General features: G+C 38.5%; 1 protein-coding gene and 1 pseudogene across 8 annotated transcripts in view; one reads left to right on the top strand and one right to left on the bottom strand.

Annotated features, from left to right (window-relative positions):
* PIGU (phosphatidylinositol glycan anchor biosynthesis class U) overlaps nucleotides 1-14,784 on the bottom strand; it is a 126,751-nt gene that overhangs the window by 108,177 nt on the left and 3,790 nt on the right. For all 8 annotated transcript variants that reach the window (XM_027078541.1, XM_027078546.1, XM_027078547.1 and 5 more), the window contains exon 2: nucleotides 12,836-12,900. In XM_027078541.1, coding sequence (XP_026934342.1) covers nucleotides 12,836-12,900 — 65 coding nt within the window. The remainder of the gene's footprint in view (nucleotides 1-12,835; nucleotides 12,901-14,784) is intronic.
* On the top strand, nucleotides 4,873-5,834 carry LOC113605296 (ATP synthase subunit d, mitochondrial pseudogene; annotated as a pseudogene).

Here is a 14,784-nt window from a genome sequence, read left to right as displayed (position 1 = left end):
ATATTAGTATAGCTACATCAGCTGTTTTGGGGTAATGTTTGCATGATATGTCTTCTCCTATATTTTTACTTTCTACTTTTTCATGTGTCCTAATATATTTCAAATGTGTTTCTTAAAAGCAGTATATAATTATTTTTTAACCCAATCTGATAATCATTATCTTTTAGCTGGATTTTAGTCTATTTACATGTAATATAATTACTGATATATGTGTGTTTAAGTTTACTGTCTTACTATTTCATTTTCCATCTGTCCCATTTTCTCTATGCTGTTTTCTCTCCTTTCTTGCTTGCTTCACTATTTTTTATTATTCCATTTTCCCCTCTATTAGCTTGTTGGTTATACATTTAGCTACTATTCTTTGAGTGGTTAACTTATAGATTATGACATAAGTCTTTGAGTTTAATTAAAGTATAATATAAATGATTACTTTTACCACTTCCTAAACAATAAAGAGACCTCTGAACACTTTAAACTCCATATAGCTTCTCTCAGCCTTTCCTGTTATTGTTGTTATAGCTTTAATTCTACATATATTTTAAACCCAAAATACATTATTATTATTGTTTTATCAGTCAATACTTATTTAGATTTACCCATATATTTACCTTTTCCATTGTTATTTATTCTTTCCTACATTCCATGAAACTGTCAAGGATCATAATCCTTCTGCCTTTTTGTATTTTTTTAAATGTGAATTTGCTGGCAATAAATGCTATCAATTTTTATCTGCTTGGAAACCTGTTTAATTTGCTTTTATTTCTAGAGATATTTTACTTAGTATAGAATTCTATGTCAGTAGATATTTTCTTTCAGTACTGTAAAGATACCTTTTTATTGTCTTCTGGATTCCTTCTTTTTTGTTTGTTTGTTTGTTTGTTTGTTTGCTGTACACGGGCCTCTCACTGTTGTGGCCTCTCCCGTTGCGGAGCACAGGCTCCAGACACGCAGGCTCAGCGGCCATGGCTCACGGGCCCAGGCGCTCCGCGACATGTGGGATCTTCCCAGACCAGGGCACGAACCCGCGTCCCCTGCATCAGCAGGTGGACTCTCAACCACTGCGACACCAGGGAAGCCCTGGATTCCTTCATTTTTGTTGAAGGGTTAGTTTCCATCTTGTTTCTCTTTAAAGATAATTGTCCCTCTTTGGCTGCTTTTAACCTATTTTGGTTTTGAGCAGTTTTATTATGATGTGTGTTTTCTTTGAATTTATCCTGCTTGGGTTTACAGAGTTTTTTGAATTGAAATATTTCATAAGTTTAAAAAAATTTCAGCCACTAATCTCTTCAAATATTGTTTCTTCCTCATTCCGTCCCTTCTCCCATTCTGAAACTCTATTTGTATGTATGTTAAACCTTTTTACTTTTTACTGTATCTCATAGATTGCTTTTTTTTTTTCCCTCTATTTTCTATCCTTTTCTCTCCAAGCTTCAGTATGGTTATTTTCTATCTTCCAGATCACTTATCTTCTCTTCAGCTTTGTGTAATCTGCTGTTAACCTTGCCTTTTGCATTCTTAATTTGTTATTATGTTTTCTAGTTCTAGAATTCCCCTTTGATCATTTTTACATATTCCAGTTCCCTGGTGTAATTCACTATCTTGTCACTTATTTTTTGAACATATCAATCACAGGTCACAGTCATTTTAAAGTCCAAGTTTGACAACTCCAATATCTGGATCACTTGTGAGTTTGTTTTTAGTGCCTATTTTTTTCTATCTTTTATTATGCTTGGTAACTTTTAATTGAATGACAGACACTGTGCAAAAGAAATTGTAGAGGTTCTGGATTTTCTTCCAGTAAGGGTTTCTTTAAGCTCCTGGCAAGTATTGATAATTAGAATTGTATCACCTTAATCTAATTAGGGGTTAAGCTAATTAGAAGCTGGCTTCAGTCTTTGTAAGACTAGTCTATACATGGTCTACCCTCATTCTTTGAGTGTAGTCCTTTAGAGGACCCAACTAGAAGCCAAGTCCTTTGCCAGAGCCCTACCACCTTGGTTAGAAGTGCACTTGAATTTGTATTTCCCCAGCACCATTAGATTGCCAAGAGCTCTGCTTAGATCTGTAGCTTCTTACCATCCAATTTCTGTTCTCCTTCTCTGCCCCCTCAGCCTGTGCCACTTACAAATTGGTAAATACATCAAGGAGAAAGCAGCTCAGACTGTCGATCTCACTTTTTGCGATTTCCACTCTGGGATCTCAGCCCTTCAAGTCCTGGTTATCTTGCTACTTTCCAATGCCATCAAACAGATGTTTTTTGTGTTCCTCCTGCTTTTCTAGTTGTTCTAGGCAGGATGGTTGGTCTGCTATTATAAGCCAGTTCACAAATCCACCACACCAGAAGGAAAGTACATGACTTGGTTTTAGTGAGCCCATGCTGGTGACTCAGAAGCACCTCTTCCCAACTCCCAACCACATGTAAAAGTGTGTCTTATGATGCCGTAAAGGTTATTGACAGGTTTTTTCGTGAGATCATGCTAGTGTGGTAGAAAGAACAAGGCTTTGGGGTCAGACTCAGGTTTAAAACCAGGTTCCACTTATGTACCTCTGGGCAAGTTGTCTTCCCCTCTGAGCCTTAGTTTCCTCAGCTATAAAATAAGTAGAGTGACCTATTTCACAGGGTTCTTGGGAGAATTAAGTGGTAATATTCACAAAATACTTAGCATAGTGCCTAGCATACAGTAAAACTCAATATGTTAGCTACCTGAGATCAACTTTTTACCTCTTTTTGAAAATAGGGAAATCAGCTTTGCCTTTCAAAGTTCTAAAAGAATTAAACTTTTACAACTATCTACTAATGGATTCTTTTTTGCATTTATCTTTGTTTGTAAGAGGTAGCAACTTGATATTTATATTACCAATAGCCTGCTTTCAAAGTGTCTTGATGCTTCAGATAGTTTAGAATGGCACTAAATAGGTCTCAGAAATAACAGAACAAACTGTTCTCAAAAAGTCTATCAGCAATTGGGCTCACTTCCGTAATGAACTAACATGTACACAGTAGTTAGTTTAATTGCATATCATACTATTATAGAGAAGCATGCACTGAATATAATTTGTCTTTATGCTACATCTCCATTTAGGTGACTACTCCCAGTCAGGGTAGGGTATATATGGATAAACTCACAATTTTACTATCAGTACTTGACTAAACACAGAAAACAGAAACGTCTGTTGAAGGCAGTCATAAAATCTAACCTGTGGTTGCTAAATCACTTTTTTCTCTCCTGTGCAGATTTTTCTTCTCCACTTTCACATATTCTTACCTTTCCTTAAGAAATAGATAATAAAATCTGCTAAAGATTAAGAAAGAAACAATACAAAGCAGCAATGAACTTTCTCTCCAAAAGTATGCTTTTCATTTGGCTTGATATAATTTTATTTCTTTATAGTGTTTTATTACTTAGAAAAACTATATTAAAATATAGGTAGCTCTTGATTTATGAATGCTCAGCTTACAAGCAAATTAACCCATATTCAGGAATGAGGAGCAAGGCACTCTGAGTTTGAAGTCATCCTCACTACGCTCAGGGGAAGCAACTGTTCTTGCCCCTTAATTCAGAGTTTTACAGGTTAACAGTCCTAACGGGGTTACCTTAGACAGGTAAAGAGAGTTAACATGCTTCTAGTAGCTAGAAATTCCTACCTCTGGCCTTTATCCCCCTTTACACACGTATGCACGCATGCACACACGTGATGAGGAGTAAGAATGTATTTTAGGCTCCCTCACTGTATCCAAGAAAACATTTTCCCAGAGAAAAAACATTTTAAATGATGGTTAAGTGGCTAGATATAGCTCTTCCATTTATTCATTTGACATATTCTTTCTGAAAGGATTATTTCACATTTTCCCCTCTCCTCAACCTCCAACTTCTCTCTCCAGTCTCACTTGTAGCCGACAATCTCATTTCTTATATCACTGAGAAAAGAGACGCAATTAAATGAGAACCACCTTATTTTCCCACTACCCAGTTGACCAACTTCCTCTATCTATATCTATATTCTCTACTGTTCTCTTATTAACAACGGATGAACTTCCTTTCTTCCTATCTAAAACCAAACCCTCCTTGGGCTTCCCTGTGGCGCAGTGGTTAAGAATCCACCTGCCAATGCAGGGAACACAGGTTCGAGCCCTGGTCCGGGAAGATTGCACATGCCGCGAGCAACTAAGCCTATGTGCCACAACTACTGAGTCTGTGCTCTAGAACCCACAAGCCACAACTATTGAAGCCTGTGCACCTAGAGCCTGTGCTCCACAACCAAGAGTAGCCCCCACTCGCCACAACTATAGAAAGCCCACACGCAGCAACGAAGACCCAACGCAGCCAAAAATAAAATAAATTTATAATAAATAAACAAATAAATAAATAAAACCAAATCCTCTACCTGTGAACTGGTGATCCTATTCCTTCTGGCCTCCTCAAAGACACTGCTCATTCAATCCTCTTTCTTACATCATCAACTTCTTTATCCACAGAATTATTCCCATCAGCATTCAAATATGCAGATCCTCATATTTTAAAAATCTTCACTAGCCATCTCCGCCCAGCTACCATACCATTTCTCTGCCCTCCTTTAGAGTAAAACTCCACAAAAAGGTTGTCTATACTCTGTCTTTCCACATCTTTCCCTCAGTGTACTTCGATCAGTCTCTTGTCCCTATACTCCAATGAAATTACTGTTGCCAAAGTCTCCAAAGTCTCAATTTTGGCAAATTAATCATCAATCTTCAATCTAAATTTTCTCAACCTTGAAATAGCATTTGACGTAGTTTTTACTCCCTCCTTAAGCAATTACATGGTCATCTAGCGTCCATGAACATTCCCTTGATTTTCCTCCTTTTCAGCTATATTTGCTGGTTCCTCTTCCCCATCCCAACCTTGACGTATCAGAGTGCTCTAGGTCCTGGTATTATTTATGTTAATTCACTCCCTAGGTATCTTAGTTATCTATTTCTGTGTAACAAACTGTCCAAAAACTGAATAGCTTAAAACAACACACATTTATTATCTCACACAGTGCCTGAGAGTCAGGAATCCAGGAGTGGCTTAACTGGATAGTTCTGGCACAGAGTCTCTCATGAGATTGCAGCCAAGCTGTTGACTGAGGTTGCAATCTAAAAGAGCTTAAATATCTGCTTCCAAGCTTATTCATTTGACTGTTGGCAGCAATATTCAGTTCATCACAAAGGCTTCCTTAAGGTTGGTCATGACATGGCTTCCCCCAGAGCAAGTGATCCAAGAGGGAGAAAGTCTACAATGGAAGCTGCTAACTGGGTAGCTTTTGGGGAGATCATACCCCAAGACCAAAGGCCACTGCTAATTCCCTGAAATCCTGGAATCAGACCCTCATCTCCAGGTTGGCTACTCTACCTGAGAATCTACCTGCTATGACTGGGCTGACTACAAGGCCAATGTGGTGAAGGCTGGCTTGGCAGATGACTTTGAAAAGAAGTTTAATGCCCTGAAGATTCTCATGCCAGAGCATAAATATACTGTCCAGGTGGATGCTGAAGAAAAAGACGCAAATGCTGTGCTGAGTTTTTGTCTCTCTCAAAGGCCAGGATTAAGGAATATGAGAAAGCTGGTGAAATACACAATTCCATTTGATCAGTAACCATTAAGGCCTTGAATGAAGTCTTCCTAGACACCAAATTAGACAAGAAGTATCCCAACTGGCTTCACCAGCCAACTGAGAATTTATCAATTTGAGTATGGGAGAAAGTGGTGGCCCTCATATTACAAACTCTGGACATTAAAAACAGTTATATTAGGGCTTCCCTGGTGGCGCAGTGGTTGAGAGTCCGCCTGCCGATGCAGGGGACACGGCTTCGTGTCCCAGCCCGGGAGGATCCCACATGCCACGGAGAGGCTGGGCCCGTGAGCCATGGCCACTGAGCCTACGCGTCCAGAGCCTGTGCTCCGCAACGGGAGAGGCCGCAACAGTGAGAGGCCCGTGTATCGCCAAAAAGAAAAAAAAACAGTTATATTAAAAGATAGAAAAGGGGGAGGGGTGAAGGAGGAGAGAAATAGGTGAGGGAGATTAAGAGGCACAAACTTTCAGTTGAAAATTAAAATGAGGGAATTCCCTGGTGGTGCAGTGGTTAAGAATCCGCCTGCTAATGCAGGGGACATGGATTCGATCCCTGGTCCAGGAAGATCCCAAATACCGCAGAGCAACTAAGTCCGAGTGCCACAACTACTAAGCCTGAACTCTAGAGCCCGCGAGCCACAACTACTGAGCCCACGTGCCTCAACTACTGAAGCCCGTGCTCTGCAACAAGAGAAGCCACCACAATAAGAAGCCCGCTCACTGCAACGAAGAGTGGCCCCCACTCGATGCAACTAGAGAAAGCCCATGTGCAGCAACGAAGACTCAATGCAACCAAAAAAATTAATAAATTTGAAAAAAAATCCATGATTCTATTAAAAAAAGAAGGAAATTAAATGAGTCACAGGTATGAAATGTACAGCGTGGGGAATATAATCAGTAATTACATAATATCTTTGTATGGTAACAAATGACAACTAGACTTATCATGGTGATCATTTAAAAATGTATAGGGACTTCCCTGGTGGTCCAGTGGTAAAGAATCTGCCTTCCATCCACTAAGATCAGGAACAAAACAAGGTGGCCCACTCTCACCACTATTATTCAACATTGTTTTGGAAGTTTTAGCCACAGCAATCAGAGAAGAAAAAGAAATAAAAGGAATCCAAATTGGAGAAGAAGTAAAGCTGTCACTGTTTGCAGATGGCATGATACTATACATAGAGAATCCTAAAGATGCTACCAGAAAACGACTAGAGCTAATCAATGAATTTGGTAAAGTAGCAGAATACAAAACTAATACACAGAAATCTCTTGCATTCCTTTACACTAATGATGAAAAATCTGGAAGTGAAATTAAGGAAACACTCTCTTTTACCATTGCAACAAAAAGAATAAAATACCTAGGAATAAACCTACCTAAGGAGACAAAAGACCTGTATGCAGAAAACTATAAGACACTGAGGAAAGAAATCAAAGATGATACCAATAGATGGAGAGATATACCATGTTCTTGGATTGGAAGAATCAACATTGTGAAAATGACTCTACTACCCAAAGCAATCTACAGAGTCAATGCAATCCCTATCAAACTATCACTGGCATTTTTCACAGAACTAGAACAAAACATTTCACAATTTGTATGGAAACACAAAAGACCCCGAAAAGGCAAAGCAATCTTGAGAAAGAAAAAAGGAGCTGGAGGAATCAGGCTCCCTGACTTCAGACTATACTACAAAGCTACAGTAATCAAGACAGTATGGTACTGGCACAAAAACAGAAATATAGATCAATGGAACAGGATAGAAAGCCCAGAGATAAACCCATGCACATATGGTTAACTAATCTATGACAAAGGAGGCAAGGATATACAATGGAGAAAAGACAGTCTCTTCAATAAGTGATGCTGGGAAAACTGGACAGCTACATGTGAAAGAATGAAATTAGAACACTCCCTAACACCATACACAAAAATAAACTCAAAATGGATTAAAGATCTAAATGTAAGGCCAGACACTATCAAACTCTTAGAGGAAAACATAGGCAGAACACTCTATGACATATACCACAGCAAGATCCTTTTTGACCCACCTCACAGAGAAATGGAAATAAAAACAAAAATAAACAAATGGGACCTAATGAAAATTAAAAGCTTTTGCACAGCAAAGGAAACCATAAACAAGACGAAAAGACAACCCTCAGAATGGGAAAAAATATTTGCAAATGAAGCAACTAACAAAGGATTAATCTCCAAAATTTACAAGCAGCTCATGCAGCTCAATATCAAAAAAACAAACAACCCAATCCAAAATTGGGCAGAAGACCTAAACAGACATTTCTCCAAAGAAGATATACAGATTGCCAACAAACACATGAAAGAATGCTCAATATCATTAATCATTAGAGAAATGCAAATCAAAACTACAATGAGATATCATCTCACACCTGTCAGAGTGGCCATAATCAAAAAAATCTACAAACAATAGATGCTGGAGACGATGTGGAGAAAAGGGAACCCTCTTGCACTGTCGGTGGGAATGTAAATTGATACAGCCACTATGGAGAACAGTATGCAGGTTCCTTAAAAAACTAAAAACAGAACTACCATATAACCCAGCAACCCCACTACTGGTCATATACCCGGAAGAAACCATAATTCAAAAAGAGTCACTTTGGGGCTTCCCTGGTGGCACAGTGGTTGAGAGTCCGCCTGCCGATGCAGGGGACACGGGCTCGTGCCCCGGTCCGGGAGGATCCCACATGCCACGGAGCAGCTGGGCCCGTGAGCCATGGCCGCTGAGCCTGGGCGTCCGGAGCCTGTGCTCTGCAACGTGAGAGGCCACAGCGGTGACAGGCCCGCATACCGCAAAAAAAAAAAAAAGACTCACGTACCACAATGTTCATTGCAGCTCTATTTACAATAGCCAGGACATGGAAGCAAACAAGTGTCCATCAACAGATGAATGGATAAAGAAGATGTGCCACATATATACAATGGAATATTACTCAGACATAAAAAGAAACGAAATTGAGTTATTTGTAGTGAGGTGGATGGACCTAGAGTCTGTCATACAGAGTGAATTAAGTCAGAAAGAGAAAAACAAATATCGTATGCTAACACATATATATGGAATCTAAAAAAAAACAAAAGTCATGAAGAACCTAGGGGCAGGATGGGAATAAAGACACAGACCTACTACAGAATGGACTTGAGGACATGGGGAGGGGGAAGGGTAAGCTGGGACAAAGTGAGAGAGTGGCATGGACATACATACACTACCAAACATAAAATAGATAGCTAGTTGGAAGCAGCCACATAGCACAGGGAGATCAGCTTGGTGCTCTGTGACCACCTAGAGGGTTGGGATAGGGAGGGTGGGAGGGAAGGAGACGCAAGAGGGAAGAGATATGGGGATATATGTATATGTATAGCTGATTCACCTTGTTATAAAGCAGAAATTAACACACCACTGTAAAGCATTTATACTCCAATAAAGATGTTAAAAAAAAAAAAAAGAAGAAAGAAAGAATCTGCCTTCCAATGCAGGGGACGTGGGTTCCATCCCTGGTCAGGGAACTAAGATCCCACATGCCGCAGGGCAACTAAGCCCTCACACCACAACTATTGAGCTCACACACCTCAACAAGAGAGCCCACGTGCGGCAAACTACAGAGCCCATACGCCCTGGAGCCCACGTACCACAACCAGATAGAGAAAACCCGCACGCCACAACTAGAAAGAAGCCCTCATGCCACAATGAAGAGCCTGTGCCACGACAAAAGATCCCACACGCCTCAATGAAGACCCCATGTGCTGCAACTAAGACACGATGCAGCCAAAAAAATAAATAAATAATAAAATAAATATTTTTAAAAATAAAATGAAAATGTATAGAAATATCGAGCCACTGTGTTATATATCAGGAACTAACATAGTATTGTAGGTCAATTATACTTCAGAAACAAAGAAACAAACTTATAGAAAAAGAGATCAGATTTGTGGTTACCAGAGGGGCAGGGGAAACTGGATGAAGATGGTCAAAAGGTACAAATTTCCAGTTATAAGATAAATAAGTACTAAGGATGTAATGTACAACAAATGATAAATATAATTAACACTGCTGTATGTTATATATGAAAGTTGTTAAGAGAGTAACTCCTAAGAGTTTGCATCACAGGAAAAAAATTTTTTTCTATTTCATTGATGTTATTATCTCTATGAGACAATGGATGTTCACTAAACTTACTGTGGTCAGCATTTCATGATGTATAAAAGTCAAATCATTCTGCTGTACACCTTAAACTTACACAGCACTGTATGTCAATAATATCTCAATAAAAGTGGGAAAAAAAGATAGATACATAGATAGATAGAAAGAAAATCCAAACTCCTAACCATTTCTATAAAAAGTCCTATATAATCAGACCCCTAATTTCTTACAGCTTATCTCTATTACTCTCCTCTTTGCTCATTCTGCCTTAGCAACACCGGCCATCTTTCTGCAACTCACAAATGCCAAGCTCATTTCCAAATTAGGGTTATCATATGGCTTGCTTGATTCATTTAGATCTCTAATTCAAATTTCACTTCCTCAGAGTGCCTTCCCTACAAACACTATCTAAAATAGCCATACACATGACCATCACTCTTCATCAATTTACTCAACTTTATTTTTCTACATACACTTACCATTTAAGTGAAATCATATTTTTCAAAATTTAGCTTTATGGAGGTATAGTTGGTATAAAATAAACTGCACATTTTCAAAGTATATAACTTGATATGTTCTGACCTATGAACACACCCATGAAATCATCACCACAATCAAGATAGTGAACATATCCACCATTCCCAAATGTTTACCAATTTTACTGTTCATCCCAAAGAACCAACTTTGTTTCCATGACTTTCAATATTTTCTGCTTTCTGTTTCATTTGTTTCCTCTCAGATCTTTATTATTCCTTTTATTCTGCTTACTTTGAGTTTAAGTTATCTTCTTTTTCTAGCTTCTTAAGGTAGAAACTGATGTCAGTGATTTGAGACCTTTCTTCTTTTTCAATACAGGCATTTAACACCATAAATTTCCCCCAAGTATGCTTTAGCAACATCCCACATATTTTGATAGGCTGTGTTTTCATTTCATTCAGTTCAAAATACTTTCTAATTTCCCTTCCGATTTCTTCTTTGATCATGAGTTATTGAGGAATATGTTACTTAGTTTCCAAATATTTGGGGATTTTCCAGGTATGTTTCTGGTATTAATTTTTCATCTAAGTCCACTGAGGTTAGAGAATATACTGTGTATGATGTCAATCCTTTTAAATTTATTGAGCCTTGCTTTATGGCTCAGAATATGTCTAGCTTGTAAATGTATACTTGAAAAGATTATGTGTTTTGCTGTTATTGGATGCAATGTTCTGTAAATGTCAATGAGGTCAAGTTGGTTGGTGTGTTGTTCAAGTCTTCTATATCTTTGTTGACTTTCTGTCTGCTTGTTCTATCAGTCATTGACAGAGGGATACTGAAATCTCAGACTATTTGGGGATTTGTCTATTTCTCCTTGCAGTTCTATCAGTCTTCATGTATTTTGAAACTCTGTTATTAGGTGCATAAACATTAGGATTGTTATGTCTTCTTGATGAATTGACCCCCTAATCATGATGAAGTGAACTTCTTTATCCCTGGCAACATTCTTTGCTCTGAAATCTGTTTCTTTTTTACTAACTTATTGTCTGTTTCTCTTAGAAAGACAAGTATGATAACTCCAAGGACTGTATCTTGTTTTATATCCCTAGCACCTAGCAGGGTAGCTGGCATTTGGTGTGTACTTAACAAATCTTTGTTAAAGGAAATAGAGAAGGGAAGGAGGGGTTGGAATACATATGCAGATACAGACCTAAGCACTAGGAATAAGTGATGAAAGGGTGCCAGAACATGCTCTGAGGAGCATACATCACAGTGGGTAAAACAAGTAGAGGCAATTTCAAGAGTATGATACGAGCCATGAAAAGGATAAGCACAAGATGCTTTGGAAGATACAGGAGAAACACCTAACTTAGTCTAAGGTGATGAGGGATGGCTTTCTGGGGGAGGCAAAACCAAAGCTAATATCTGAATAGTAGAGTCAACCACAAAAAGAAGGAAGAATGGCCCTCCATAAGAAGATAACAACATAAGGAAAGATATAGGTAAGGGAATATGATGCTGGAGCATAATAAAAGCATGTCAGAACTCTCTCAGAGGGTTCCTAGTCTGTCTAGAAAACATACTGCCCAAGGCCCACAGCACATACCACTGGCTAGTGGGCTATGCTTGCATATGCCCACACACATCCATTCCCAATAATTGAATTGTGTGCTCATTAAGAGTCTCTTAAATTGTTCCTAACCTGCTTCTGCTAGTAGTTCTTGTTATTATGGTTCAATTAGATAGTAATACAAATATAATGAAATATGAATGCAAAAGAGTTGTTATCTCCATGAGAATCAAGTTGAACGTTTTAAAAAGACTAGATAGAAGAACCAAAAAAAATTGTTCTCATAGTAGGTATGAGGGAGAAAACTGTAAAAATTAGGGGTAAAAATGCCAAATTAGAAGACTTCTATTCTAAATGATAAAGCCAATAAAAGTGGGGAAAGGAAAGTGGAAAGACATGTGGTTGGGGTGATGAGCGGGGCCCACAGGGCTTTGTGTGCATCCCAAGGTGTTTGGATTTTATCCTGAGATCAGTGTTAAGCAGGACAGTGACAAAATCAGATTCACATTTCAGAAAGATGGCTCTGACTACAGAATAAGAAGTAAAGGAGTAAGACTGAACGCAGAAAGACTTGTCAGGAAGCTGTTGAGAGATGACGGTGACCTAAGAGTGATTTTACTATTCTTAAGAACTAACTTTATGGGTTAAATGGCTTTTGTGGGCTTTCTAAGAAACCAACATTGCTGGCAGTTTTCATGGGAAAGTATGTTCCAAAGAACCAATTACATGCCAAGTAGCATATAACCTATTCATGAACTGGGAACTGTTTACAATTTGTTTGCCAATAAAAATGATAACTTCTCCAGAAGTCTCATCTGCTTCCCCAAATTACAATCTTAATCTGGATCATTTCCACTGCAATTGCGAAACCTCCTTCTTAAGCAGAGGGCATCTAAAAAAGGGCTGTTTCTAAATATGATTTTCAAAAATAGATCCCTTTAAATGTTTGTACAAAACAGAGTTAGGCTTTGGCATTTGTGACTGTAAACTACTCTTAGTACCCAAAAAAGAAAACAAGAACACTTACTTCATGAAATACTGCTCCAGAATACGGAGACACTCCCAAGTCCAACAGTGAGAGGCCTTCAACCACTGAAAAGTAAGACATCCAAGTTCACTCTTACTTTAGAGACATATGCAGATTGGCCATAATCCAAAGTGTTAGATACTCCCAGGAACAAGAAGGGCTTCACAGTTTGTCTAACCCCCTTTACCTCATTCCTAGCGAGTGAATTTAAATCTTGATTTCAGATGATGGTCAACTTTTTTTTATACAGAGCATCTCTTTTCATTGTGGGGCAGCACTCATTATGAGAAAATTTTATATTAAACTATAAACTTCCTTCGATCTCCATGTAACTTCCACCCACTCTAAAAAGTGTTTTGTTTGGGAACTCCTTGGCAGTCCAATAGTTAGGACTGGCGCTTTCACTGCCAGGGTCCCAGGTTCAATCTCTGGTCGGGGAACTAAGATCCTGGAAGACGCATGGTGTGGCCAAAAAAATAAATTTTTTAAAAAGTGTTTCATTTATATATTTTCTGCCCCATTCCAAAAAACAATAAGATAACAGGACTTCCCTGATGGCCAATGCAGGGGATGTGGGTTAGATCCCTGGTCCAGGAAGATCCCACATGACTCGGAGCAACTAAGCCCGTGCGCCACAACTACTGAAGCCTACACGCTCTAGGGTCCATGTGCCGCAACTACTGAGCCCACGCGCCTAGAGCCCGTGCTCCACAGCAAGAGAAGCCACCGCAATGAGAAGCCCTGCATACCACAACGAAGAGTAGTCCCCGCTCACCTCAGCTAGAGAAAGCCCGCGCACAGCAACGAAGACCCAACGCAGCTAAAAATAATAAAAAGAAAAAAAAAGTACCTGTTGCCTGTAGAAAAATTAATACAAATGTCACTCAATCAGCATATGAGAGTGGCTGCCCATTTTCCTTCTCTGTGGACATTTCTCACATCTTCTAATTTGTTATCTTATTGTTTTTATTTATTTATTTTAATATTTTTTATTTTTTATTTATTTATTGAGTTCACACTGATATAAATATAATTGAATAAATAAATATGGGAATTCCCTGGCAGTCCAGGGGTTAGGACTCGGCGCTATCACTGCCGTGACCCAGGTTCAATCCCTGGTAAAAAAAAAAAAAGGGCAGAAGAACTAAATAGACATTTTAAATAGACATTAAATAAATAGACATTTTTCTGAAGAGGAAATGCAGATGGCCAACAGGCATATGAAAAGATGCTCAACATGGCTAATCATCAGGGAAATGCAAATCAAAACCACAATGAGATATCACCTCACACCTATCAGAATGGCTATCATCAAAAAGAAAACAAATAACAAATGTTGATGAGGATGTGGAGAAAAGGGAACCCTCCTACACTGTTCGTGGAAATATAAATTGGTGCAGCCACTTTGGAATACAATATGGAGGTTTTTCAAAAAACTAAAAACAGAACTACCATATGACCCAGCAATTCTACTCCTGGGTATATATTTTTTTAAAAAAACAATTAATTGGAAAAGATACATGCACCCAATGTTCATAGCAGCATTATTTACAATTACCAAGATATGGAAGCAACCTCAGTGTCCATAACAGATGAATGGATAAAGAAGATGTGGTATATGTATATATCCAATGGAATACTACTCAGCCATAAAAAATAATGAAATTTTGCCATTTGCAGCAACATGGATGGACTTGGATGGCATTATGCTAAGTGAAATAAGTCAGAGAAAGACAAATATGATATCACTTATATGTGGAATCTAAAAAAATACAACTAGTGAATATAACAAAAAAGAAGCAGACTCAGAGATACAGAGAACAAACTAGTGCTTATCAGTGGGGAGAGGGAAGGGGGGAGGGGCAATATAGGAGTAGGAGATTAAGAGGTATAAACTATTATGTATAAAATAAGCTATAATATATTCTACAACACAGGGAATATAGCCA

The sequence above is a fragment of the Aethalodelphis obliquidens genome, unplaced genomic scaffold (assembly GCF_003676395.1).
Source record: "Aethalodelphis obliquidens isolate GAN/ISIS:26980383/991018 unplaced genomic scaffold, ASM367639v1 scaffold42, whole genome shotgun sequence".
Classification (NCBI taxonomy): Eukaryota; Metazoa; Chordata; class Mammalia; order Artiodactyla; family Delphinidae; genus Aethalodelphis; species Aethalodelphis obliquidens.
The sequence above is the reverse complement of the archived record's forward strand: the minus strand, read 5'-3'. Positions and strand labels throughout refer to the sequence as shown.